General features: G+C 43.2%; 1 protein-coding gene across 1 annotated transcript; it reads left to right on the plus strand.

The window, feature by feature from the left end:
- The first annotated feature begins 1,373 nt into the window (after nt 1-1,373).
- Nucleotides 1,374-23,704, plus strand: LOC140690781 (nucleotide exchange factor SIL1-like). Its single transcript, XM_072952743.1, has 4 exons — nt 1,374-1,488; nt 5,858-5,972; nt 12,051-12,186; nt 23,548-23,704. Exons 2-4 carry the CDS (start codon nt 5,889-5,891, stop codon nt 23,604-23,606), a joined length of 279 nt encoding a protein of 92 aa, XP_072808844.1. The 5' UTR covers nt 1,374-1,488; nt 5,858-5,888; the 3' UTR covers nt 23,607-23,704.
- The last annotated feature ends 375 nt before the right edge of the window (nt 23,705-24,079 follow it).

The raw sequence follows: 24,079 nt of genomic DNA on the forward strand, positions 1-24,079 counted from the left end.
TGGAAGAACTTGTATGATAACTACTAGTAAAATTCCTGCTATTATTTATTCTTTATTTTTCTTGGGTGTTTTCTACATTAATTTGATTAAAAAAAAAGAACCATTGAGTTAAGTGGTAGAGTCAACTCTAAGCATGAGGAATAAGAGGGCCTTTAATTCTGGTGCAAAGTAGAGAAAGATAATAAAAACTCTTGTTTATGGTGTTTACCAGCAACACGACTTAAATATTTGCAGATAAATAGGGAATACCTCTATTTTTGTATATACACACCACACACAAATTTGGACTATATTTTCATAGCACTTTAACTTTAAAAATTTATGTACTTACTACTTCAACTAAGATGCATTAATTGGCACCCCAGTAATAACCCAGATGCCCCCTCTGCAGGACCCAATTACTTCTCTTCCACTGTAAATGTTCAATAAACAAATATTTGAATGATAACATATCACAGTCTTTAGAGTCACAGGGATATAGAGGGGGTTTTCCTCCACATTTTTAACCTCAGAAATTCTACTTTTATTATTAACTTTAAGAGATTGTTCATGTACAATAAATAGAAGTTAGCATATAACATCATTTGGGTGTCAAAGCTGCTGTGAGTTTCTCAGTTGCTGCCTTCACAGTGAGAATGTTCTCCTGACTAGCACAGACTGCTGCTTAAATTTAGGTACTGAGCTCTAACTTTTCTTTTTTTTTTAATTTAAATGCATATTTTAATATTTGTACCTTCATAAAGATGAATATCCCAAATTAACTTTATGTTAGTTAAAAATTCACTCAAAGGTATATTTTCAATGAACAACTTATTTATAATAATACATTTAAAATTTAAATTAATTTTATATCTTTTGAAATAAGAACATAAAAGATGACTTTTTACTAAATTAAATTATTCTAGGCATTGTTCTGTGCCCGGCTCTCCGCTCGCCGCTGCCGCCACCGCCCGAGCCGCCCGAGCCGCCGCCGCCGCCCGAGCCGCCGCCGCCGCCGCCCGAGCCTCCCGAGCCCCCCGAGCCATCGCCGCCGCCTGAGCCCCCCGAGCCGCCGCCGCCCGAGCCCCCCGAGCTGCTGCCGCCGCCGCCCGAGCCCCCCGAGCCGCCGCCGCCGCCGCTCGAGCTGCTGCCGCCGCCGCCGCCGCCCGAGCCCCCTGAGCCGCCGCCCAAGCCGCCGCCGCCCCAGTCCCCCGGGCTGCTGCCGCCGCCGCCCGAGCTGCCCGAGCTGCTGCCGCCGCCGCCCGAGCTGCCCGAGCTGCTGCCGCCGCCGCCCAAGCCCCTCGAGCCGCCGCCGCCCGAGCTGCCGCCGCCGCCCGAGCCCCCCGAGCCCCCGAGCTGCTGCCGCCGCCGCCCGAGCCTCCCGAGCCCCCCGAGCCGCCGCCGCCGCCCGAGCCGCCTCCGCCGCCAGAGCCCCCCGAGCCGCCGCCCGAGCCGCCGCCGCCCGAGCCGCCGCCTTCTAGTTTTTAGATCCCCTTCCCACTCCAGGAGGTGGGTAAGCTGTTGTTTGTGTATCAACTGTCTCCAGCCTCTTCTTCCTCAGTCCCTTGTGGGCCTCCTCCTCCTGCTCATTTGTCATCTTTGCTCTTGATTTCATTCTCGTTTATCTCTTCTTCCTCGTCTTTTCCCCCTATCAGTTCCATTGTTTATCTCTGGCTGTAAGAAGGGAGTGTCTAACTCTGTATGTGTATATGCATATACACATGAACAGTCTCATGTAGGGGAAGGGAAATCTGTAGCTTTGGGGATAATCTTTTTCTCTCTTATTTTATGCTGTCTTGATATTGCTGTGAGTCTCCCCTTCCATTTTTTATTCCCCCTTTCCCCACAGCCAAGAATGCAGGAAGCTCCAGGTCTGTGTCCTCTTGGGACCCATCTCCCTTGGCCTTTCTAGCCTTCTTACTCCTGATGTGGCAGTCTCTTCCTCTTGTTCATCCTCATCTAGCCTGGCATCCCCAGAACCCTGCACACCCAGGCAGGGCCAGGCACCTATCCAGAACTTAGTGCTGTGCTTTGAACTCATTCCATGTCTTTCAGTGTGATTGGTGCCCCAGGGAGCCAGGTTGCTGGGGAAAGCTCATGTGGCACTCAGCCGTTCCATTTTGTCTACAAAAAGGGGGGGGGGGGGTGCGGGGGGAGAAACTGGCAGAAAGCAAAGGCTTTTGCTGCTGGGTGAGTATAGCAGCTATTTTTAGCTCCCAAGCCTTTGCTTTCCATTTGGCTGTGCTTTTTTAGCACAGTGCCGGTCCAGCAGGGCTGTTTTCCTTCATGGCTCCAGATGTCCTTAGGGAAAGTTTTCATCTGCCCCTGAGAAGGCATAGTCTGGGCACTGGGTAATAACTTCTGATATTGGGTTCCAGTGTAGTCATGTCAGAGGACTAATTTATTGAGATGAAGCATGGAGGAGTGTGGCAGGAATGAAAAAGAGAAAAGGTAAAACACTATACTCTTCAGATACGTTCCCCCACAATTAATTCAGTTAAGACTCTATTGAGTAAACTGCCTAATGAGGTGTATTGGGGCTGAGTGATAAACACACAAACCTTTTATAAGGGTCTGGGCTGGTACTGACGTGTTCTGAATTTTTCTAAATGGTGGTTGTTTGACTTTGTTTTACTTTATTTTACTTTTCTTTCTGCCTTTTCTGGACAATTTGCCAGTTTGGATTCAGTTCTTTTGACTTCCACTCCAGTTTACTGACCAAAATTTATTCACTATTCCAATTTCCCATTCTAGATATTTCACTTAAGTAGAATCATACAATGTCTGTTTTTTTGTGTCTAGTTTATTTCACTTGGCATAATGTTTTCAAGGTTCATTCATGTTGAAACATGTATCAGAATTCCATTCTTTTTGTGGCTGAATAATACTCCATTAGAAGTATATACCACATTTGAAAAAAAAATCCATCTTTTGATGAATACTTGAATTGTTTCTACTTTTTTGGTTGTTGTGAATAATGATATTCAATGTGAATAATGAACATTCACATGGAAGTGTCTCTTTGAGTCACTGTTTTCAGAACTTTTGAGAAGAATATAAACCTAGGGGTGGAATTGCTGGATCATGCATATGGTAATTCTATATTTAACTTTTTGAGGAGCTGCCAACCTGTTCTGCAGCAGCTGCACCACTTTATATTCCCACCAGCAATGTAGGAGGGTTTCAGTTTCTTCACATCCTTGTTAACGTTTGTTATTTTCTGTTTTTTTAATTTAATTATAGCCATAGTAGTGGATATAAAATGGTGTCTCATTGTGGCTTTGATTTACATTTCTTTAATAATGTTGAGAATTCTTTCACATCCCTATTGGCATATGTATATCTTCTTTGGAGAAATGTCTATTCAAGTCCTTTGCCCATTTTTCATTTGGGTTGCTTGCTTTTTTGTTGTTGAGTTGTAGAAGTTGTTTATGTATTCTGAATACTAAACCCTTATCTGATAGGTGATTTGCAAATACTTTTCTAATTTTGCTAGTTGTCTTTTCACTTAATAATGTCCTTTGAGGCACAAAACATTCTTAATTTTAAAGAACTTCAGTTTATCTATTTTTTCTTCTATCACCTGTGGTTTGGGTATCATATTTAAGAAACTATTGCCAGATCTAAGGTTATGAAGATTTTCCCTAAGAATTTTAACTCTTAAATTTAGATCTTTGATCCATTTTGAGTTAATTTTTGTATACGGTGTAAGGGAAGGGTCCACTTCATTCTTTTGCATGTGGATATCCAGTTGTTCCCGAACAGTTTATTGAATTATCTTGGCACCATTGTTGAAAATCAGTTGATCATATATATATGTAATTATATCTGGGCTCTCAGTGTCTGTCCTTATGTCAGTACCAGTGTTTTGATTACTGTAAGCTTTGTAGTAAGTTTTGAAATCAGGAAGTGTGAGTCCTCCAACTTTGTTCTTCTTTTTCAGTATTTTTTGAGGCTGTTGGGGTCTCTTGAAATTCCATATGTGTTTAAGGATGGATTTCTCCATTTCTGTAAAAATCACCTTTGGGATTTCGATAAGAATTGCATTGAATCTGCTTATTGCTCTGGGTAGTATTGTCTTCTTAATACTGTTAAGTCTGAAGTCCATGAACATGGGATATCCTTTCATCCTGTGTCATTTAAATTTTAGCAACCACTAGGCCTGCATTTCGGTTTGTTTGACTATCTGAGAAGTGATGTGAAAAACTTTGTGACTTGGGAATATTGAACTTTGCTGTTTTGTTTTATTTTATTTTTTAACCTTTTTATTGATTTATAATCATTTTACAATGTTGTGTCAAATTCCAGTGTAGAGCACAATTTTTCAATTATACATGAACATATATATAGTCATTGTCATATTCCTTTATCTGTGAGCTACCATAAGATCTTGCATATATTTCCCTGTGTTATACAGTATAATCTTGTTTATCCATTCTACAATTTTGAAATCCCAGTCTGTCTCTTCCCACCTGCCACCCCCTTGGCAACCACAAGTCTGTATTCTATGTCTATGAGTCTGTTTCTGTTCTGTATTTATGCTTTGGTTTTTAAATTTTTTTATTTTATTTTTTTAGATTCCACATATGAGCGATCTCATATGGTATTTTTCTTTCTCTTTCTGGCTTACTTCACTTAGAATGACATTCTCCAGGAGCATCCATGTTGCTGCAAATGGCAGTATGTTGTCAGTTTTTATGGCTGAGTAGTATTCCATTGTATAAATATACCACATCTTCTTTATCCAGTCACCTGTTGATGGACATTTAGGCTGTTTCCATGTCTTGGCTATTGTAAATAATGCTGCTATGAACATTGGGGTGCAGGTGTCATTTTGAAGTAGGGTTCCTTCTGCATACATGCCCAGGAGTGGGATTCCTGGGTCATATGGTAAGTCTATTCCTAGTCTTTTGAGGAATCTCCACACTGTTTTCCACAGTGGCTGCACCAAACTGCATTCCCACGAGCAGCGTAGGAGGGTTCCCTTTTCTCCACAGCCTCTCCAGCATTTGTCATTTGTGGACTTATGAATGATGGCCATTCTGACTAGTGTGAAGTGGTACCTCATTGTAGTTTTGATTTGCATTTCTCTGATAATTAGTGATATTGAGCATTTTTTCATGTGCCTTTTGATCATTTGTATGTCTTCCTTGGAGAGTTGCTTGTTTAGGTCTTCTGCCCATTTTTGGATTGGGTTGTTTATTTTCTTCTTATTGAGTCATGTGAGCTGCTTATGTATTCTGGTGATCAAGCCTTTGTCGGTTTCATTTGCAAAAATTTTCTCCCATTCCGTAGGTTGTCTTCTTGTTTTACTTCTGGTTTCCTTTGCTGTGCAGAAGCTTGTAAGTTTAATTAGGTCCCAATTGTTTATTCTTGCTTTTATTCCTTCTAGGAAAAACTTTTTGAAACTTTGCTGTTTTACGGGGTGCTGATGGCATCTATCTTCAGGTATAACAGTGAATATGATTTAGAAGTGAATGATTATAAAGGTTTATGTGGATTTGGGCCCATGTCTGTTCACACACAAGTCATTTGGTTAGTTTCCTTCTTTTCTCACTGCAACCAGTACACCTTGTGCAACCTGATACAAGTATGTAATGAAGAAGAAAGGGACCAGGGCTTTTATAGCGCATGCAAGAGTCCTAGTTGATTGTACAGTTCCAACCAAAGCGTCTCTCCCCATATAGGAGATAGAGGCTTACTTCAGTTTGACCTCCATCTTCAGTTCTACCTCTGTGGTAGAAGACCTATGTGCAGAAAATGTCTCACATTGTCTGAATCTGTCAAATAAATGACATCATGGGAATCACTATGCTGGATGGGATGTCAGGCACCACCTTCCTGTTGACCTTCTATTTTCTGTGTTTACATTCCTCAGGCCTCTAACCTTGCCTGGCCAGGGCGCGCAAATGTTTAGGATGGCTACCCTGGGCATGCTGCTCGGCATGTTGATGGCGTCCTGCTTCACCTTCTGCCTCAGTCATCAGAACTCGGTAAGTATCTTACTGTAAGTAGAGGGATCTCTGTTGGATCCAGGAAAGCCTCTGTGTCACCACGGCTGCTGTGGGAGCAGGGAGAGCTTTTATTTGTTTCACAAGAATGTGACCAGTGCTGGGTCACGGAGTAAGTTTACTTCTTCCTCCCATCCCTTAGTCCTCTGGCCTCTTTTTAAAGCTCAGGACATGGTTTCCGTTTGGGGAAAGATGATGACGGTAGTCATATAATAATGTTGGTGTTGTTAATTATAATCTTGCCATTTACCCAGTATTATACTAAGTGTTTTATATATATATTCTTTTTTAACATTTTTTTATTGAGTTACAGTCATTTTACAATGTTGTGTCAAATTCCAGTGTAGAGCACAATTTTTCAGATATACATGAACATACGTATATTCATTGTCACATTTTTGTTTCGCTGTGAACTACCATAAGATCTTGTATATATTTCCCTGTACTATACAGTATAATCTTGTTTATCTATTCTACAGTTTTGTATATATTCTTCTTTAATCCCCTCAACAACTCTGTGAACTGCAGACTGCTTCTTCCTTTACTCCCCACTTCGGTGTGATTTCTCAGTCTGTATCTCTGTATCCTCTTTTCCTCTGTCTTTTTCTACATGTTCTTTCCAGGCTCCTCTTGATCAACCCAGGCCTTACTGCTCAGGGTTTATGTCATTGCCAAAGTCAGGGACAGAGTGCCCCAGAAGGCCCTGAGCTTGGCTTACTCACAGGGTGTCCTGGCCCCATTTCCCTGGCCTGCTCCAGCAACAGTCTGCCCTTGACGAACTCCCAACACCCTCTCTTCTCTTTCCCTTTAGATGCCCTGAATGTCTGCTCTCTGACAGTTTCACCACCCCTGGCCACCTTCCCCAACCCCAGGGTTCCCACTTAAATGTTAGGTAAAGTGCTAGAGGCTTTGGAGCTTGAGGGCCTTGAAGTGCAAATGACAATTGTGGTGAATTTAATAACAGTTCAGCTCAGCTGAGGTTCACCTCTGGCTCATGGCAAGCTTCCACTTTCTCTCTGAAGTCATTTGTTTTCTCTCTGCCTTTCTCCCCCACTTTGTATAGCAGGAGAGAATGTACAGTTAGGAGTCATGAATCCTTTTAAGCTTTTAATGCTCTTTGACTAAGATTGTGTTACTGCTGGGGTTTTTTTGGTCTCCTCTTCGAGGATAATAAGAATGGAATCCCACTGGTCCCCGAAGGTAGAACTGGCCACAGCATGAGGTTGGGGCTGTCTCTGGCATAACCTGGCACAGAAAAGCACCCAAGTGTCTCTGTAGATCAGGGCCATGTTCCCTTCAACCTGCAGCTCATGAGAATCTGTGTGCTCCCCATCATGAGCTTTAGCAGATACACAATTAACAAAAGCATGCTGATGAATTTACTTATGGACCGTGTATTAGTAAATTCCCTTTTGGATAATAGTCCAGCCAGATAGATGAGCTTTCAGAGCCATAATTATTCTGGCCCATTTATATTAGCTCTATTGAGTCTAGTCTCAGAAAAATGTTAATACTGACTTTCATCAGCAGAAGCTGCTTTTATCCTTATGTCTGTTCCTCAGCTGTATCCATTTGTCATAATCTTTCATCATGTGCTAAGTACAAGTAGGAGTTGAAGCATCTTTTCTCTCATACCATAAAAATCACTGCCCTGATGGCACTTAAAATCCAAATTATGCAGCCAGCCACCTTCACAACTAGTGGGGGTGGTTATGATCCTTTCTTCAGAGCCTAGAGTCCAGGCAAATGCTCCTGAGGACCTGGAATTGTCCTCACCAAAGGCATTTGTACAGGTTAGTGGTCCCCAGGAAAGGGTGACTGTGTTTATCAGGGTATGGTCTGGAGCCAACTTCCCTTGTTGGCTCCTGCTGTGGCGCCGCCTTGGGATTCCGCATCTCAGGAGCTGTGTAAACGCCGAAGAAATGGGGTTGTGTTGTATACTCGCCTTCAAAAAAATGGTGGATGATAAGGAAGGTGGTGGAACCCAGCGGAAGGAGCGCATACCCTCGGTCCACTTCCTTTTGCCTCCTACCTTGGCTGTTTAACCATTTCTGAGTTTTGTTTCCTCATCTGTAAAACAGAATTGGTATCTCCCTCTTAACGTTTTAGTGTATATTAAGTGTGATTATATGTACATAAAGCACCCAGCATTGGGGCTGTTGCAGTATGGTCAATAAATGTCAGCTGTTATTTTTAGTAGAGGTGGCTGCTTCCATGGTTTAATTTAGGGCTCTGTCAGCCAGACTCCTATCCCAAAGTGTTGCCCTGGCAGTCTGTCTCTGTCACAGCGTCTATCCACCTGCTATCAGAGATTCATTCATTCTCTTGAATCTTGAAGGCTTTGGCCTTTAAGAATCTCTTATTTAGATATAAGTGTAAGGAAGTATGACATAAGCTGTTGTCAGCTAACACCTTAGCTGAGATTTCTTGCCATTTAAGAGGAAATTGGTATTTGGAGTAATGATGGCAGGGAGAGGAGAGTGCTGAGTATTCAGCAGGAGGCTTGAGAAACCAGCTGAGAGGGCACCAGAACAAGGGATTTACTTCAGAGCTGACCAAGGGCTGGCTGGCTTCCCTCACCTCTTGGTCTTTGTCTCCTGTTCAGGACACTTCGAGGGTAAAGAGAGGGTCGTCCTTTTCTCTGGGACTATGTTCTCACTTTGTCCATAACAGCCTTCCCTTGGGAATGGGGATATGCTGATAAGTGTGCTAGGGTGATCTCATTGCCCCCTGCTTCCTTCCCTCAGCATCCAGGGCGTAACCATGAGAACATATGACTAAGAACAGAGACATAGGAGTGAGTCAGAATTCACGCATGGATTTTGAAACCAGGCAGTCCTGGACCTAAGTCTCTGCTCTACTTTTCTCAGCAGTTTGGTTTTGCACAGGCCTGGTGTCCATCTTCATCTGTAAAATGGGAATAAAAGTATGTGTTTCACAGATGAAATTTGGATGAGTAATGAGACATAGAAAGCACTTCAGCCCAATGCTGGCATATGGATAAGAGCTTAATAAATTGGTTGCTGCTGTGATCCTTGCAACCTCATCTTCATGATGCTGCCTTTCCTCAAAACCTTTCCTGGAGTTCCACATTTGAAGTGACTATGTAGCTTGTGGTGTGTTTGTATGACTGAACCTCCCTCAGTGCTTGCCAAAGTCATTTAGAGCCAGATCTGGGAAACAGGGTGAGCTAATCAGACAGAGGAGCACCAAATTTCTGTCATCTTCTCTAAAAACAGATGTACTGTAAAATAATGGCACTGTGTGTGTATGTGTATGTGTGTAGCTTAAAATCTAGTTCAAAGATGATTACGAGAGGAAGCTCAAGAAACATTGTGAGCAGTGATGGGGTTGATGCAAAAGATGTTTGGCTTTCCTAGGGCATAAAGCCTGTGTCTCAGTGGTTCATGTCTTGTTCTAATCCTTCTTGAACCTACTCTATTAATCTCATTAAAGATCTAGAAGAAGAGGCTTTCTCAGTCCCTACTCAACAGAATGAAAACTAGCATTGCCTAGATTTTGAAGGGCTTTCTGACATATTTTCATCATAACCATTACACTTGCCTCTTTCCACTTCTCTTGATGATAAGGATTTGGTTGCTTGCTTATATCTGCACCTGCCAGGAGTTACCTGGCTGATGGATACACTAAAGCAAGAGTTGTAACGTAAAGCTCAGAGATGTTTAGTTTGGCCTCCTTAGAGCTCTGAAAATAAGAAAATTTCACATAAAAATCTGGATTTCTGTTTTCTCTTCAAGTTGAATGCCTTCGTGGCAGTGGCGACTAACTGAATGGCAGCTGTGTTTCTTAGTCAAGGCACACTTTTCACAGTCCTACCACTCCCGGTTGTTTTTACACCTGGCACACAGCATTCATTTACATCCATCCCTGCCTGGCCCCTGGAGGCATTTAACCCACGTGCCTCTGAGGTAAATCTTATTAACAGTCTCTTAGTCCTGTGGTCCAGTGTATGGTGCTTCTGGCAGAGGCTGATCAGCATGGCTAGGCTCTGGGTACTGAGTGGACACTGTGGTCTTTGTTTTGCAGTAGAAGACTAGTGCTTGGCTTCCAGCCGACTCATCTACTTTGGGCTTGTCTCAGTCTAAGACATCCATGACATACCTGCCTGTCAGAGGAAGGCATTTTTTCATTCCTTTGTTGAGTGATTACCCCATGTTTAGCCCAGAGCTTAGTTTGTATACAGTGGTGAAAGAGCCTGACACAGTACTTGCTCTCAAGAAACTCGGTTTCTGGGACTTTGATATCCATGCCCTCAGAATGTAGGGTACCTCCTGCCAGTCTGTCTTCTCTATAGTCTCACAAGTACTTCTACTCTTCTGCTCTAGTTTTCTTCTGTGCTCAGATTTGTGCAGATTTCAGGTTGAAAGGGTTGAATGAGTTTGAGGGGTCAGGCTGCATAGGTGACCACAGACCAAACCTGACCTTCCTGAATGATGCCATATTGTGTAGTCACTATTGGATGTCACAACATAGACTCATCTGACCTGCCCTTACAAGTAATAAGTGTAATGGTTACCATGTAGCCAAGGCTAGTGATTTACAAGGTAACATCTCCTCTAATGTATGAGTGAGATGTTATTTCTCCTTTACAAATGTGACTTAAAAAGTTAAGTAACTTTCCTGGAGTCAAAAGAAACTTGGATTTGAACGTTGGGTTTTCTGAAGCAGAGTTTAAGTTTTTAATCATGATACTGTGGTCAGTGCCTCTTATTACTTGTGACGTGATTTGAGGGCCCCTTCTTGCTGGAGATACTTTCCTTACTAATTCTTAACAAGATCTGAAGTTCTGCAATCTAAATTTCATGCTTTTATTTCTGGTTGAAATGTAAAAATCCTTGGAGGCACTTTATATCGTCATCATCAACACCTTAACCTTTCTTCTGGCGGGGATACCTGTCTGGAGCTGGTGGACTGCTTGAAAGAGATTCATCATTCAGTCCTCCCATGCAGGACTAAAATTGTTTGGGAGACCAAACTGGGATCTGTGTAAAGTACCTAGCACAGATTTGGGTTCATAGGAGGAATCCATGAAATATACTTAATATTATTAGGGGAAGAACTGGGAGGTGGAGGAAAAGTGATGGCAGGAGAGATGGAAGGTCTGAAATGACCTCCCGGTGTGCTAGTGTGGGTTCTTCTTTGCCCTCTCAAATGTAATTGCCCAGATCTCTGGAACTCTCTGGTTCCAATTTCCTGAGGCCTTACTGCTTTTGTATAAGTACAGGTTTAAAAATGGGACAGGAAGAATGGGAGGTTGGGAAGGAGAAAAAGGAATAATACTTTTGTATTTATATTACATCGCTGTCTCCTGAGCTCAGAATGCTCTACAGACACCATCTCATCAGTCCTCCCTGATCTCCATGGGGTAGAAGGAAACAGGTTTTAGGAAGAGGTTTCTAACCTGGGCATCTTCTTGCCTCAGCCTACTGGACTTGCACCTTCCCACTTGTACTGCTTCCACCGTGAATTGGAATGCTTCAGGAGGTCATTTATGCCCCTTAGGAACCCTGGGGAATTGTCAGGCACTACCTGTGCCCTCTTGAGCTGCTTAGGAATTAATTGGGCCTTAGCGGCTAGCTTTTGTACATCTCTGGACTGTTTGAGGCCTTACTCTCCTATTCATTTTTTTTTTGGTAAATACCTTTAGTTTTTTATTCTAAGAGTAATGAGTATGAGTTTTAAACATCAAACAGTATGGTAACTTATCAAGTGAAAAGTAAAAGGCTCTTATTGTCTCCTTTTATCAACCCCTCTACCCAGTATGTTTTCTTAACCCCCTCAAGATAGTATGGAACTTTCTGGACCTTTTTTTAATGCATTTACAGTAGTGCCATATACACAAAACACACGCTGTGTTCATTTATCCATATCACCTCACTCGTGCTGGTTCTGAGGCTAACCTTGTGAAATGTCCAAACAGGGCTGGGGAGGGCAGGAAGGGCATAGAGGAGAAGAGTGTACTGCCCCAGGCCATTTTCTTTCTGCTTGCCTGGTAACCAGCTGAGGTGGGTCATGCCCTGTGTTTTCTTCTCTCTGAAGGAATTTGCACTGACCAACCCAGAGAAGAGCAGCACCGAAGAAAGAGAGAGAAAGGAAACTACAGCAGAGGAGGAGCTGGACCCCAGGGTCCTGGAGGTGTTTCATCCGACCCATGAGTGGCAGGCCCTTCGGCCAGGTACCAAGTTCATCCCTGTCCCCAGGAAACACACTGAGTTCAAACTGTGTGGGTCCCTGTCCCCACAGGGATTCTTTGAAGAAGTAGCCACTCTCTGGCCTGCTGTAGGGGAACAGTGTGCTCCATCAGAGCAGTGGCTTCTGCTGCAAGGCTTAGAGGCCTTCATTTTCCAGCAGAACAGAGATTATGGCATCTGAGCACCCTGGAAGGAAGGCAGGTGGTGGGTGGCCAAGCTTTCTGAGCAAGTGATTGAAAACTTTCTTTCCTTGCACTTCTGAAACACGGGAGAGGCAGTGACATGTGCCTCACTCTGCAAATGCTATTTTGAGCTCTGCTGCTCGGCTCAGTGCTGCTGAAATATTGTTCACCAGAGAGTCCTGAGCACCGGTGCAGGGCAGGAGTGTTCTGTTGTTAAAGGAACCTGTGCCAAGAAACAGGGGCTGGTCCTGGCCTCATTTTTAAATGGGGCATCCTCAAAAGCAACAACTTTCTAACCCTTTTATGAGCCTGGGCCTAGGGGTTAAAATAATAATGAAAAAAGCCAGCAGTTGTGGATGTTTACCATATTCAGATACCATGATAGGTGCTTCACGTACATAATCTTATTCAGTCTTCACAGTAATAGGAACTATTTTGTCTTTATTTTCATATTAAAACATTGATGCTCAGAAAGGTTAGGTGACTTGACCTATGTCATTTAGCCAACTTGTCCAATGTTGCTGACCCAGAGACTAGATCCACCTTCCTCTCACTTGTCCTTCTAGTCCCAGCTGTCCTGGTCTGGAGCCCCATTGTGGTGACAATTGGGCCCATTCTCAGGAGTAGGCTATATGCGTTCTGCCCTGTGGCAAGGTGGATGGCAAGCCCTGGCATCTGCCAGAGTGTAGTTTCAGCACCTCCTTGCTGATATTCATCACCATGTCTTCAATGCCCCCTTTGCTGCTGTGCTTGCAGGGGCAGCATTCGCTGTGCCAGCCAACTTTCTGGTAGCATTATTGCTCCTTCTGGGCTTGCATACAGGTAGTTGCTGCCACAGAAGAGTGATGAATCACCAAGGAAGCCAAGTAGGTGCTTATCATGTTGAGTAGAGGGAGGTTTTAGGGACAGAGATAGTGGGTTCAGCAGATCCAACCTCTGGCTACACTCCTCCACCTTCCCTGAGAACTGAGCCCCCCAGTCTTTGAGGACTAAAAATAGAAAGGCTCTCAGGGGATGGGGAGTAGAGGATGTGGGCTGTATCAACTAGTTTTATGTGATTAAAAGTGCCTGGAGCAGATGGGGATCAGTGTCCTGTGGCTCCTACTCCTACTCTCTTCCCGTAGCACCCTTCAAGGCCTTGGTCCACACTGCAGAACAAGCCTCAGATTCTGACCCAGGGCTCGCCTCTGGGCAGTGGAGCTGCTATTAATGGTTAAGCAAATGAGTCACTCTTTGTATCTTTTGGGACGGTGTGCCAGAGCCTGTTTGTCACGGGCAGGTTGAGGGCTCTGAGCACCTCCTGGAGAATTAAGAGTACAGTACTGATTATTACATTTAACTTGCTGCCCCATTGACATCACTCCCTGCTTCCTAATTTATCAAGAACCCCTCATAAATTCTTCCTCAAATTCTCTTGAAGCTGCCCTAAAGGCTGGTTTGTCATGCTGTAGAACAGACACTCAGGCCCCACAGCTCTGGGGGAAAAGCAGCTCTGGTTCCAGTCATGCTTGTTTCATCCCAAGAGTGTTTGTGCCTACATTCACCCCCTCCCCAAGCAGGGGTGGTGAGGGGAGGGTATGTGAGAGGCTTGTTCTGGCCTCAGGGTCTGATGAGGGGTGATTCAGATTCTGGCACTGTGGAGTCAGACAAGTCTCTCGTAGATCCCAGTGCAGGATCAAGGTGTTCTGTGTGTATACTGAGAAGGTTTCTATGTATGTTTGTTGGTAGGAAGTTGACCTCTCAGTGGTCTAAGTGGATAGCTGACCCTTTCCTGTAATCAGAGTGTATTTCATTCATCACATTCTGAATGTGGCCTGGTAGCTTCCACCACAGCTCCTGAAAGGTTAAAAGGAAAATAATCAGGCCTGGAAACTTGTTTGATGGGTAGATAAATGAAGAGGTAGTATAATTTAGTGGTAAAGAGCTTAGACTTTTGACTCAGCCAGTCCTGGGTTCAAATCCTAGCTTTGCTACTTAGGGTATCTTGGGCAAGTTATTGAATGCTTCTGTCCTTCAGTTTCCCCATTGGTGATGTGGGGGAAATGTCCTGTGCTGTCTGCTGCAGAGACTGTTGTGAGGATTCCTAGCATGAAGACATTACTCAGTACATAGCAGTTCTGATTTTAAATGGTACATTCTCCATTTGTGCTACCCCTTCAACTCAGTAGTGAAATTAGATACCAGTGATGGTGCATGAGCATGTAGCCTTCCTGTCTTCTTTGGCTTTAGATAGGGAAGGGAACTCAGGATGACAAGGAGAGTCATAGAATGTTCTACTACTTCTGTAGTCATAGGATGTTCTACCTCTCTCCCTCCATAGGGATTTTTGATAAGGGAGCAGAAGGGATTAGCACAGCATTTTCTGCCTGAGAGTTAGAGGTTTGGCATAGGAAGATGGTGGAGTCTCTTTTGGAGAATTCTTAGAGAATGGCAAAATGGCTAGTTTATGTTGGTAGTTACTGACCCCAGTTCAGTATCTTCTGTCACCTTAAACATCTCCAAAGGGAGGACCTCAACTCTGTTGTCCTTAGGTGTCCAAGGAGGAGATAATGGGCTGCATGGTCTTGGCTCATGTGGAGGTAGATTTCCTGACTGCCTGCTGTGATGTGGAATACCAGGGGAGCAACCCATAACTTTCATGGACCTTCCTACCACACCTGATGTGAATTGGACCCCAGTGGCTCAACCCTGGGGAAGCTGTAGGTCACTCCCCTGAAGTCTCTCTGCCTCTGTTTTATTACTGTCAGCATCCGCACTGCGAGCCGCTTGTTCCTAGAAGTGATTTTCCTGTCTCTGTCTCTCATTTCTGGTTTATTTCGGAATCTGTCATACCTATGGAGGCATAGCAAGTATTTGAGTGTGGATTCAGCATTAGCTATTCACAAGATTGCTGAGGAAAGCTGTTTGCTGGCCGGTCCTGTGGGTTCTGGGCAGGGAACTCAGGCATTTGTCCTAGGGCTGAGGACCCCTGAACGCCAGGCTTTGTGCTTGTGTACTTGTTACAGAAAGCTGGTCACAGCCAGATATGGTGGGGCTTCTGCGCCCTGGGCATTTTCTGAGATCCTACGCACCATACTGATAGCCAGAGACAGATAATAATTCACATTTACTGAGCATTGACTGTGCCAGGGCAGCTGCTATAACTACCCTCACTTTTATAGACAAAACTGAATTTCAGATAAAAGTGACTTAGCCAAACAACCAATAGGTGGTAGAGTCAGAATTCAGATCTAGCTTTGGCCCTAAGCCTGAGCTCCTAACCTCTGTGCCATAATGTCTTTCTGGGTAGCAAGTGAGACATGACCACTGTCTTCCAGCAGCTTATAGTCTTACAGAGGATACAGAGAGAAAAAGGCACCAAAGTGTTTTGGATTTCCTGGTGAAAGTGTCCCATGCTCAATGAGGGCAATAAAGAGGGTATGGGGAGGTCAAGCCAGGGCCTTCTCTCTGTCCCTGAGATCTTGGTGGAGCATTGAGTCAAATTTTATGAACTTAAACCTCCAACCCCACCTTGAGTTCTTTTTGAACTGTGTGGCCTTGGTCAGGTTGATTAGAATCTCTGAACCTTAGTTTCCTCATCTGAAAATAGGGATGAAAATATCTACTTCACAGAGATAGTGTGAGACTGAAACAAGATTAACATATGTGAAATGTTTCACACAGGGCCTGGCACTTAGGAAATATTCAATAAATGGCTATAGTTGTCATTTAAAAATATACCTATGCTCCTGCTCCCTTTCTCTGAGGATCTGAAATAGAAGTGGAGGTAATGAAGCATCTGGACAAAAGCCCCTCTTATTCTGCCCATGCCCCAGCATTACATGCTGGCCACATATGGGCTCAGGGAATACCAGACTTGAAGCTTCTTAGTGACCTGAGCTGACTTCCAGGCTCTGAAATACTGTGTGAGAGCCTCTGAAATATTGGCATTAGCTCAAAGAGCCCACTCCATGGGAGCATGCAGGAAGCCTGTGCAGAAACACGTTCATGTGAGGATGCTAAAAAAAAAAAAAAAAAGAAAGAAAAGAAAAGAAAAAAGAAAAAAAATCCAAATCATCAACAACTGATGAGAGCAATCCAAGAATTATAGAGCACCAGCCATCTGGTCAGATCATTTCAGATCTGCACTAGCAATAGGAGGGAATTGAATTCTAAAAACCTCACTTATGGTGGATCAACTACTCGGTTTCAAGTATTTAAGGAAGTCTGATTTCCTGAAAGCTCTGGACATCTGTCTGAAGAAGCCCCTGATTCTGGTCTGGATGATTCTGTGGGATTGTCTCTGTGAGACCTTTGGCCCCTTGCAGCTTATGAGAGGCTGTGTGATTCTCCAGTCCTTAGACACCAACTGAGTATCCAGTAATTCAATTCAGTTCTGACACTGTCTACCTGTAGACAGTGTCAGATCCCACAGTTAAAGGGCTGAGTCCCAGTGCCTCCGCTTCAGGTGCTAGTTACAAGCACCAGGCCACTGGACTTCTCAGTGATCAACTGGGGACTCCCATAGTTCCCTCCCCAGGTTTGATAATTTGCTAGAACAGCTCACAGAACTCAGGAAAACACTTTGTGTTTACTGGTTTATTATAATGGTACAACTCGGAACAGCCAAATGGAAGAGACGCATAGGACAAGGTGTGGGAGGTGGGGTGCAGAGCTTCAGTGCCCTCTCTGGGCATGTTGCCCTCCTACTACTTCTATGTGTGCATCAGTCTGAAGCTCTCTGAAGTCCCATAGGGGCTTTTATGAAGGTTTCATTACTTAGGCGTGATTCATTATGTCATTGACCATTGGTGATTGAACTCAGTCTCCAGCCCCCCTCCTCTCCCTAGAGATGGGGCTAAAAGTTCTAACCCTCTTTATCAAGTCTTGGTCTTTCTGGTGGCCTGCCCCCTATCCTGAAGTTATGTAAGCCCTCCACCAAGAGTCATTTCAGGAACCAGGGATTAAGACCAAATATTTATATTTTTTATTACCCCACAGGCTACAGTTGAGGTGAGACTAAGGGGCAAAGTTCCTCGTGCCTTCTGATACCTACCCAGCTCTGTGATTGGGAGGCAGGTGACTCTTCCTTCCTCTCCTAGCCAGGAGTTATCTTCCTTCTGAGTTATCTCATTCTCTAGGATCATACGCAAGAGTATGACCTCTTTCTGTCCAGTCCTTCACACACAGGTGCATGTAAACCTCAAGGCCCAGGAACAGTGGATGGGAGTAGGAGTATTGGTTAAGGCCAGTTCATAGCTAAGCTTCTGTGGCTCATCGGAGTGGGGCAGTGGGACTTCTGCCAGGAGGTAATGGCCTGAGGGAGGGTTATAGTAGGGGGCCTCTGGCTCAAGAGCAGTGCTGGAAAGGTGGAGCAGGGGCTGGATTAGAGGAAACAGCATGGTTTTTATATGGCGTGGTGGTAATCTGTTTCCTCTCTTGAACACAACTTGCTATCTCCAACAACTTTTCAGGATGAAGCGTTCAACAGAGCTTACCTTTAGTGCTACCTCCTGCACAATGTCTTCATCTTCTACTTTGAAACCTTTCAGGTCTTCTGGAGATTCCCCGAGAACTTCATTTGTTTCTATCCTACCTGTGCTTCTGGTCTGTCTTCCTGATTAGTGCCACCTCCCTAACCATTGTTAAGCATTCTCCACTCGGAGCATCTTGTTTGCTCCTTGTCAGTATGAGTTTGTCAGGGGAACTGCTTGGGGCATAGCAGGATGCCAGGCTCCTTGAGGCCTTTAGGAGCAATTTCAGAGGCTCCAAATTACCCTGTCCTGGGAGAGAAAAGGGTGGTGAACTGGAATACAAGAAGGCCCCAGAGGGTTCTGTAAAGATAGTTTAGATCACTTCATTTCAGAGAGACATCATTTCCCATATGTGGAATTCTCCCAGAATGTCTGATCACTGCCCCTTAGTAGCCAAATTCCACACTTTCCTAGGAGAGCAGGTGGAGGCCATGGCAGAAAGGCCTGTGACCTCCATTGGAGCCACTGCCAAGGCTGAGGCCACTTTGAGACTGGCTGAGTGCCTTGCTGGCACCAGAGCATCTCTTCCTGGGCTTTGGCCTTCATTACCTGAATGAGGCTGCCAGGATCCAGTTAGCAATCTGTTGACTTGGGTGGTTGTAAAGAGCAGCTGTTGGCTATCCGCTTTCTAATAAGTGTTTATATGCTTAATGCTCACCCTAGGCCCTTATCCTCCCCTTCCTCCCCTTCATTCATCTATCTGTTCTCTCTGAGGTTTAATAAAGAGAACTTAGAGTGGCATAGCCTTGGATCTCAAAAATTAGGATCCCCAAACTGACAGAAATAAAAAATTTAGACTGTAGTAGGGATAATGGAAAACTAGCTGCAAAAACCAGTCCCAGCCCTCACACCCAGGGTGTGACTTTAATTCAGAGAGTCGTGTAGCCCTATCTTCCCTTCTTTCTCTAATTTTGCCCTCACCCTACAGGCTAAGACCATCTAGGCCATCTCCAAGGTTGGGATTAACTGGGGCTAGGAATAGATTTCAAGGACTGGCCTGGAGCTGGAATGAGAGGCCCTTTCTCAGAGCTAGTTCCATTTTAAGGTTTGTCGAAGTACTGGAGGTAGGAATTGATTGATAACTTAAGAAGAGATAGTATTTGACAAGGTAGAGAAGAGAACAGGAAGGACGCATGAGTGAAGCGGGCATGACATGAGCAGAGACCTAAAGTGAGAGTATATCTACCTGGTTAGGCAGGGATGTATAGGAGAATAATGGGATGATGATGGGCAGGATAGAGGGTGGTGGTGGGAGGAAAGAGAACTGAAAAATATTAGATCTAAATATGTGAAAGTAAGTGTGTAATTTAGTCCAGTTAGGGGCTGTGCTATGAATGGAAGATGAGGAAATGAAGAAGGACGATACGAACTCCTTAGCTTGAGGGGTTTGAAAATAAGTGAAAGAAGAGAAAAAAAAAAAGGAATTTCAGAGCTAGGCACACCAAAAGTTTGTTTTTTCATGTTACTTTTTAAATTGAAGTGTAGTCAGTTACAGTGTGTTAATTTCTGGTGTACAGCATAATGTCCCAGTCACGTGTATAATTATACATATTTGTTTTCATATTCTTTTTCATTAAAGGTTATTACAGGATATTGAATGTAGTTCCCTATGCTATAGAGAAGAAATTTGTTTTTCATCTTTTTTTTATATATTGGTTATCATTTGCAAATCTCAAACTCCTAAATTTATCCCTTCCCACCCCCTTTCCCCTGGTAACCATAAGATTGTTTACTATGTCTGTGAGTGTTTCTGTTTTGTAGATGAGTTCATTCATGTCCTCTTCCTCCTTTTTCTTTTTCTTTTTTTTTTTTTTTAGATTCCATATATGAGTGATATCCTATGTTATATTTCTTTCTCTTTCTGGCTTACTTCACTTAGAGAAATGATTTCCAGGTCCATCCATGTTGCTGCAGATGGCATTATTTTATTCTTTTTTATGGCTGAGTAGTATTCTGCTATATAAATATACCACAGCTTCTTTATCCAGTCATTTGCCAGTGGACATTTAGGTTACTTCCATGTCTTGGCTATTGTAAATAGTGCTGCCATGAACATTGGGATACATGTATCTTTTTGACTGAGAGTTCCCTCCAGATATATGCCTAGGAGTGGTATTGCTGGATCATATGGTAAGTCTGTTTCTAGTTTTTTGAGGAATCTCCGTACTGTTTTCCATAATGGCTGCACCAAACTACATTCCCACCAGCAGTGTAGGAGGGTTCCTTTTTCTCCACATCCTCTCCAGCTTTTGTGGTTTGTGAACTGTTTCATGATGGCTATTCTGATGGGTGTGAGGTGATACCTCATTGTAGTTTTGATTTGCATTTCTCTGAGAATTAGTGATACTGAGCATGTTTTCATGTACCTATTGGCCATTTGTATGTCTTCAATGGATAATTGCTTGTTTAGGTCTTCTGCTTATTTTTGGATTGGGTTTTTTTAATTATTATTAAGTTGTATGAGCTATTTATATATTCTGGAAATTCAGCCTTTGTCAGTTGCATCATTTGCAAATATTTTCTTCCATTCTGTAGATTGTCATTTTGTTTTGCTTCTTGTTTCCTTTGCTGTGCAAAACCTTATAAGTTTAATTAGGTCCCATTGGTTCATTATTGCTTTTATTTCTATTGCCTGGGTAGATTGCACATTTGTTGAACTCATACAATGTTCCAGGTATGGTGCTTAATGTCAGAGATACCATGGTGGGCAGTGACAGAGGCTTGCCTGCCTGGGCTTATGGTGTAGAAAGACCCCTAGACAGGAAAATAACTCAGAGAACACAGAGGTGTGACACTGAAGGAACATCTTCCCAGGGGCAGTGTCATTGAAGGTGAATGGAGAGAGCTTTTATGTATGTTGGAATGCAGAGGGGAAAGGAGGCAGTGTTGAGAGAGATTTGAAATCCCAGAGAGGAGATCTTTGATGAAGCAAAGTTGTTCAGTTGGCAGATGGACAGTCTTAGGTTCATGAATATGATAAGCCTTAGAAATTAGAAGATGAAAACAAGGAAAAGGGGGAGAGATGTAGAGGGAAACTGAGGAAGCTTCCATTAGGTGTCTTCAATTTTCTGAGTCAGGCTGTGACTTTTACTTTGAATGATGAAACAGAAGGACTCTATCATGTTTAAGGAATGGAGAGACTGAGGAAGAACCACTGTGAAGAAATTGCTTAGACAATGAAGAGGTCAGAACTATGCATTGCTCAGCATCAGGGCCCAGCTGACATCTGGCAGCCTGACTTTGTGTAGGCCAGCCAGTGGGTTTGGCGACTTTCTAGAGCAAATCTGAGCCTTGGACAGTGGGTAGCTAGAGTGTGAGGAATGACGGGAAGATCATTAAGGAGATTATTGTCTTTGGGATTGGTGAGTGAGACCTTTGTCTATTTGGCCTGTGGGACAAATTGAAGAGCTTTACTGGAAGCTCCTCTGAACCTGCTCTAACCTTCCTTTTTCTGAACCAGGGAATATGAAGACTCTTTGAAGCTCCTGGCTTTGCTCCGGGACTGAGTTGAGGTATCGCCTTACTAGCCACTGATCTTCTAGGCAGGCCTGAAAAGAACCTGAATGAAGTGGAACTTTTGTGCAGTGGGCTCTGTAGGTCTTTCTTTTGTTGCTTGTGCTCTGAGCAGGCTGATAGCACTTCTGTTTATGTTGGGATTTTGTTTTGCTACTGTTCATAAATTAATAGGTTGTTGGTCTTGCCTTCTTTCTCATAATATGTTGATTTGAGACAAAGATTGAGTTGTATTTTGATTTCTTTAATTCTCAGAGTAGTCTGTTTATGTTTTGTATAATGCAGTTGTTTGAAAGGAGAGAACCATTTTTTTAATTAAAAAGTTTTCAGATTTGACTCCTTGTGACCATAATTAATTTATCTGGGCAGAAGTGAGTTTTTATAGAATAGTAATATGGTATTTTGGTAAAGTTTTTTTTCCCCCTAGGAGAAAAAGAAAACTACCCCTATCCTCCACCCTAAGTAGCTCTCTAAATGTTGTATAAATGTCATCTTGTTAATCTCCATTCTGTCATCCTGGTTTTGCGAAGTCATGTTTTTTGGAAAGAGGATGAGGAGGTTGTCTAATATCTCATGGCCAAGAATAACTAAGGTGGGCTAAGACCCAAAAACTTTAGTCTGGTTGTTGGGGAAGGGGGGAAAACTAACATTTTTTGGAAAATCCTCTTGTCCTTTGTGCTTTGTGTACATTATTTGAAGGAGGCCTCAAGGTGCTTCATAAAGGAGTGGTTACCTCTTCCCTTGGACTCTTTTGGATCCTGTGTTAGATCAGTGAAGGAACCTCAGATCCCATTGCTCTTCCCAGGGTTTTCTTTTTCTTCTGAAGATAGAAACTGTAGGATCATTGCTTGAAAGTAGTGCTTTTTGAAGTTTCTGTGGAGACAAAATAATGTGAATTTTGGAGGCTGTTGACATTGAGAAGGGATATTATTCAAGAGGAGGAAGAATTATTCAAGCTACCACATCTTTGTTTCCTAAGTTAGATCTTAGGAATCCTACGGGTAGATCCAGATGTCCCATAAACACAGTGGAGTAAGTAGCCCTGTGTGCAGTGTGATTGGAGGGCTGTTAGCTGGCTTTAGATTCCCACTGGGTTAAACTGCAGATAGAGAGGCTGGAGGAGTTGTTCCCAGAGGCCATTAGCATTTCAACCTCCAGTATTTGATCAAAATAGCTAGCTGAGATATGTTGGAGTTAGATATAAAATGGTAGATTTCAAAGGGGAGGGGCTCTTTCTTGTACAAAACTGGCAATAATAGGGGCAACCAGATGAAATGTTGGATTGATAGACACTTACCTAAGTGATGGGGTTGGGAGGTGCACTTTGAAGGGGAAGTGGGGAGAAATAAGAGAGAGACAAATCAGAGGAAGGCTGAGTCTTCTCACCTATTTGTTGGTGTCATTTAACCCTGCTTATGTATGTCGTGAAAGTCTTGTTTCTGTAGTGACTCAGTTTGAACAAAATAATCTGTTTTTCTCTTTCTCTTCCTCCTTTTTATGCTCTCAGCCCTTCTCCCTTCCTTCCTCACTGCCTGCCCTCTCTACTTTCTTTGATTCCTTGCTGTAATGGCCTCTGCCTGCAGCAGATTGTCAGGTAGCAGGGATAGATAGATGTGGGAGTGTGTAGTTGGGGGAATATTTTCTCAATTCTGCCAGCATCAAAGAAATGTCTTCCAAGCCAATCCTTTCAGTCATGTTATTTCACTGATCAGTCAGAATGAGAGAAAAAACATATTAGCATTGCCAGAGCGCGAATTTAGGAAAAATCAAGTCTGTGGAACGGAGTGATCTAAAGTCATAAGCATTAACAACAAATCCTGGAGTGCAGCTGGAGTTCTTCCCAGGCTGTCTCCAATAGCCATGTCCCTTGACACACCCCCCCACCATGCTACGTGAATGCTTAACTTTCCCAAAGAGCCTAATGCTAAAGAGGAGGTGTCAGCTTGTGTTGCCCATCTTTGGATGTTTCTGGGCATGACTTGGAAAAGAAGCAGTCTCAGAAGGTTGGGGTTTTTTTTTTTTTTTTTTTTGTCCTTTGACTGCAACGTCTCTATATATTTGAAAAAGCTGTTAGAAGAATTCTCTTGAGTTGGGCAAATATACATGCTCATATGTTTCCCCTCTTCTTTGTCTTTAGGTCAGGAAGGTGCTTCTTGTCAAGAGGAAGAAATTTCTGGTTATGTGGGCAAAACTTAGAAATTAAAGTGGATAGTTTATCTCCTTTGGAAAAGAGACAAAACTCTAGAATGTCCTCTCTTCAAAGAGGCATATCCTCTGGGGAGGGAGTAGCCAAAGGGCAGAGTCCATCCTGTATTTTGGCACCTGGTTGTTGTTGCCATGCCTTGAATATAGCAGAGAGTAGTGTTGTAGATTTCCGCTACCCAGGTTCCCATCTTAGCTCTGCCTTTTATACCTGAGTTGTCTTGGGCAAGTTATGTAATTCCACTAAAGTTTAGTGAAATATCCTGTAATGAAATATCATTTGTAAAATAAGGATAGTATTAATACCTACTTCAGAGGGTTGTTTTAAGTGGTAAATAAGGTAAGCATTAAAGCGTTTACTGTAATGCCAGGTATATAGGAGTAGCTTAAATGTTAGCTACTATTGCTTTTCTTGTAGTAAAAATGAGTGGACATCAGACAAATCTAGGCTGAGGTATACTATAAAA

Source organism: Vicugna pacos, chromosome 3, assembly GCF_048564905.1.
Source record: "Vicugna pacos chromosome 3, VicPac4, whole genome shotgun sequence".
Taxonomy (NCBI): Eukaryota; Metazoa; Chordata; class Mammalia; order Artiodactyla; family Camelidae; genus Vicugna; species Vicugna pacos.